At 32.7% G+C, this 4,103-nt stretch overlaps 1 protein-coding gene across 1 annotated transcript; it reads right to left on the reverse strand.

Moving 5' to 3' along the window:
• LOC21397406 lies at window positions 1–1,076 on the reverse strand. The gene has a single exon (XM_024170570.1). The coding sequence runs from the start codon at window positions 1,023–1,025 to the stop codon at window positions 261–263; it is 765 nt and encodes a 254-aa protein (XP_024026338.1). The 5' UTR covers window positions 1,026–1,076; the 3' UTR covers window positions 1–260.
• Between the last annotated feature and the right edge of the window lie 3,027 nt (window positions 1,077–4,103).

A 4,103-nucleotide genomic window follows, 5' to 3' on the forward strand; every position in this document is an offset into this window, starting at 1 on the left:
AGTGCTTTATTGGGTATCCAAAGTTAATAAAGATGATCAGCAAAGCAGCTCCATATAGTCGTAGTGCACCCCCCATATTATCATAAAACGACAAAAACACAAAAGTAATGTACATTGTAAAACAATCCTAAATAAGAGTCATATACCAACCGAAATCCATTGAAAGGATCAAAAACTTGAATATACTAAGAAAATTATAAACTCTGGTGAAAAAAAAAAAAGCAAAAAAAGCTAATTAAAGTATCAACTTATTATAGTTCTCAAGCTTCAATCTCAAACCTTGAACACTTGATGGACCCCATGGATATGTCAATCTCGATCAAGTTTTCCTCTTCATTCATGTCGTTTATCTCAGCTAACAACTCCATTAAGCTTCTCTGCTTGAAGATGCACTCGGGAAACAAATTATTAAGATCTGCAGGCATTTTCTGGTTCACGTTAAAGACTAGTTTCTCTTTGTTGAGATAACCATCATGATCATGACCAACATAGTGCCCACTTGGGAGGGCAATCTCAATGAGGCTTTCCTCGTCGGAGATCGATCCGTCGTCGTCGTCGGAGAAAACCGCGGTTTTTCGACCGGCACTGATGTTGTCTCTGAAGGGCCATTCTGCTTCAGAATCCTCAGTAATCGATGAGTGATCTAGGCACTGGTCACTTAATTCTGATAGTGAGTTCTGCGATGAAACTGACACGTGAGAGCTCATGTCTTGGTGTTCTTGAGATTCGTTTTCATGGTCATCTGGTACTTCTTTAACATGATCTTCCAACTGGGGAAATGGGATTTTTTGGTCAGGGCTGGTTAGGACATGATCTTTCTCTGATGAGTTTTCAGTCAGGTCACAAGGTTTGGGCTTAGAAAATTTGAAGAAAATGGTGGAGAGAATTAATATTGTAGATGTTATGAAGATGGAGAAGAACAAGTACCCAAATCCCAAAAATCCCACTAGAAATGGAACAACAAGTATAACTAATATAGCACAATTGATCCATGGTACTAGGTTCCTACACAAATGGTTGACCATCTTACAAAGTTATTCAAGGTGTACAAAAAATAAAAATCTCTATGTTGCTATATGCTAGCTAGAGAATCAAACTTTGTTTTTTTGCTTCCCTTTTATTTGATTGCATGGAAAGAAAATGAGATCAGTTGGAGACAAAATGAATGCAAAGGGATTGATATTTACTGGTAATAGAGATATACAGAAGTAGCAGAAGGACAAGTTTAGAAATCTTTTTCAGCCCAAATGTAAACCAAGAGAGGAAAAAAAAAAAAAGTTATATAAAGAGGATAGAACTATGGGATCTATATATGTCAGATTAAGAAAAGCTTACATGGGATATAAAAAAGAATGTGCAAAGAAGTCCTTGTAAAAGCAAAGTGAAAAAGGCTTGAATTGAAGAGGAAGGAAATTGCCTGAAGTCTGAACTCAAGCTGTATTGTCTTTTGAGATGTGAAGAAACAGATGTACATGAACTGTTTGCAAAGAGGAAGCAGAGAAAGAAAATAAAAACATATGTTCCTTTTTTTTTTTTTTCGGAAATAACAGTTCCCAAGTGGGCATTACTTACTTTAAAGAAAATATATATATATATGTCTTTCCTCTGCAACTGACTGATTCTCTTGAAAAACCCAAAACCCCCTGGCTTTGATTTACAGTCTCATTGCTTAGAAATCAGAGACACCATGTGCACATACCTGAGCTCTCCACATGGCTCTTTCAATTTCAACATTCAATGCAAACCCTAAATTTTTTGCCAAGAAAAACCAAATTTAAAAAAAAATGGAAAAGTTAGTTTTACAAAAAAAAAAAAAAAAAAAAAAAAAAAAAAAAAAAAAAGTTTTATGTGAAAGCCCTCCTACTTAGTTTACTTCATTGCAGATATGCAGACCCCAATTTCTCCTCTGCTCATTTATTGCTTCAAAAGTCAAAAACCATTCAAACCCATTTGCTGAAACTGTCTTTAATTTCTGCCAAATGCCAATAACTGAAAAGGACCAACTTGGAATCTCATACTATTTTTCTGGGAGAATCTACAATTGGATACATCATCCATAAACTAAATAGGACTATTGATCGCGTGGTAAGATTTAAATTGGACGGTGCATATTATATGAGATTAAATACAACACTGTTTGATCCACTTCATAAGTACTTTTTGATTAAAATTGCATGATTAAGATCAATTATCGTTATGATAAAAGGCACCCCATTATAGTATCGATCTCTCTTATTTTCTTTGCCTGTAGGTTTCAATTTTCAAACCGGCACATGCCCTATGCAGGAATTATTGGTGTGGATTGGAATTGTTTTTTATTATTATTTTTATTATTATTAGAGAACTTTACCATGCAATTGCAATGACATCAGATGCAGAAATGAAATGGATCTTTTCAACCCTAAACATTATTTGCGGTTCAACTGCTTTTAAACGTTATCTTATCTCCAACACCTATCTTTAGTAACAAGAAGTGATTCATGGCCTTGTAAAGCAAAAGTACAAGGTGGTTATTACTTTATCCCATTTCTTGTTTCTGAAATGTTTTTCATTAAATTACAACTTAAAGATGATGATAAATGTGATTAGTTCTAGTTTCCCACAAAAAAAGTCTTAGGAAACCAAAAGTGGAATCTGCAGACTGCAGAATATATAGGTTTATCTTGTATAATAGCCGGTGTATTTATCATTTCTTTTAGTGTAAACCTTCTTCAAACGTTTGACGAGAGAAATACATGCTATATTTTGGTGCATTCTCATGCCAAATTTGCACGGAAAAACTTGCAAAAATAACCAGAATTTATAATCACATATCTCAACAACATAAAAAAATAAAAATAAAAATAAAAATAAAAATAAAAACTTTCATCTTTTCTTATGTCATAAGTTGTTATAGAATTAGTTTCATTTAAACATGAGAAGATTAAAAATAAAAAAAAAATGCCCCAACCAAAATATTAAAACCCAAAAGAGAGCAGAAAACTCACTCTTTTAATTAATTCCCATCATCATGCATAAGGAGTTGACATTTTGGAGATGCTTCTATAGGCTATAGCTTTTGGAGATAAAACTTATATGTAAACAAATGATGACATTCAATTTGTAATGATGTCTTTGGTAGAGCCTCCCATGATGGCCTTAAGTAAGCTTTAAACATATGGGCCGTCAATGTGTCTCTCCCACCAGAAACCCTTGCCCCCACCACTCCCATATCACCGGAAGCCTGCACCGCCGGAGGTCAGCTGAACCGGATTATTTCCCGTATTTTCTTTTCAAAATAAGAAAATCAGTGGCGTTCTCACGCTCCCATCACCCAATACCTTTTTAAAATCTAGTGAAATCACACATATGAGAGCGGAAAGGTAACTCGTGTCAACCAATTCTTGCTAGCTAATTTGAAACAACACAGATTTTTCTTTTTTCTTTTCCCCTCATTTTATATTCTATTTTCCTAGGGGTTTCGTTAGCCATGATCATATTTTTTAAAAGGAAATTTGACTTCAATCTTCATACTAATAATTTTATCAATTTAGACGTCCTATTTCTATACTGTTAAGAGCAATAAAAGCATTGAAAAAAATCATATAAATAAAAATACACAAGATTTATAATAATATTTTACTTTAATATGAGAGTTACGGTAGAAATTCATAATGCCGGACAAAAAATTTATAAGATAGAATTGCACGCCCTCAACTCTTTGTGCTTCTCTCCAACCTCTTTGATTAACCATAAAATCAACGTCTCCTTATATAATATAATAGAAGTATTATGACAGTATAAATTTACAAGTGTGAAATCCACGTATTGTCTATGCATAATGCAGTAAACATCAAGATAATAATTAAGCTCCCAAATTTTAAGATTTGTTGTTAACTAAATAATTAACTATATATCTTCTTAGGCTGAACTTATTTTTAGAATGGGTCTAGATTTTTAGTTCTAATCTTGATTAAAATCTTTTTTAATTAATATTGTTATTTGACTAAAAAAATATTATTTAAAAATAAAAGATAAAAATTCATACCAATATACTTCAAAAAATATTTATCTAACTATTTGCAGAAAAATACCAAATCCTCACGTAACATATATATATATAT

This window comes from Morus notabilis, unplaced genomic scaffold (genome assembly GCF_000414095.1).
Source record: "Morus notabilis unplaced genomic scaffold, ASM41409v2 Scaffold1206, whole genome shotgun sequence".
NCBI classification, from domain to species: Eukaryota; Viridiplantae; Streptophyta; class Magnoliopsida; order Rosales; family Moraceae; genus Morus; species Morus notabilis.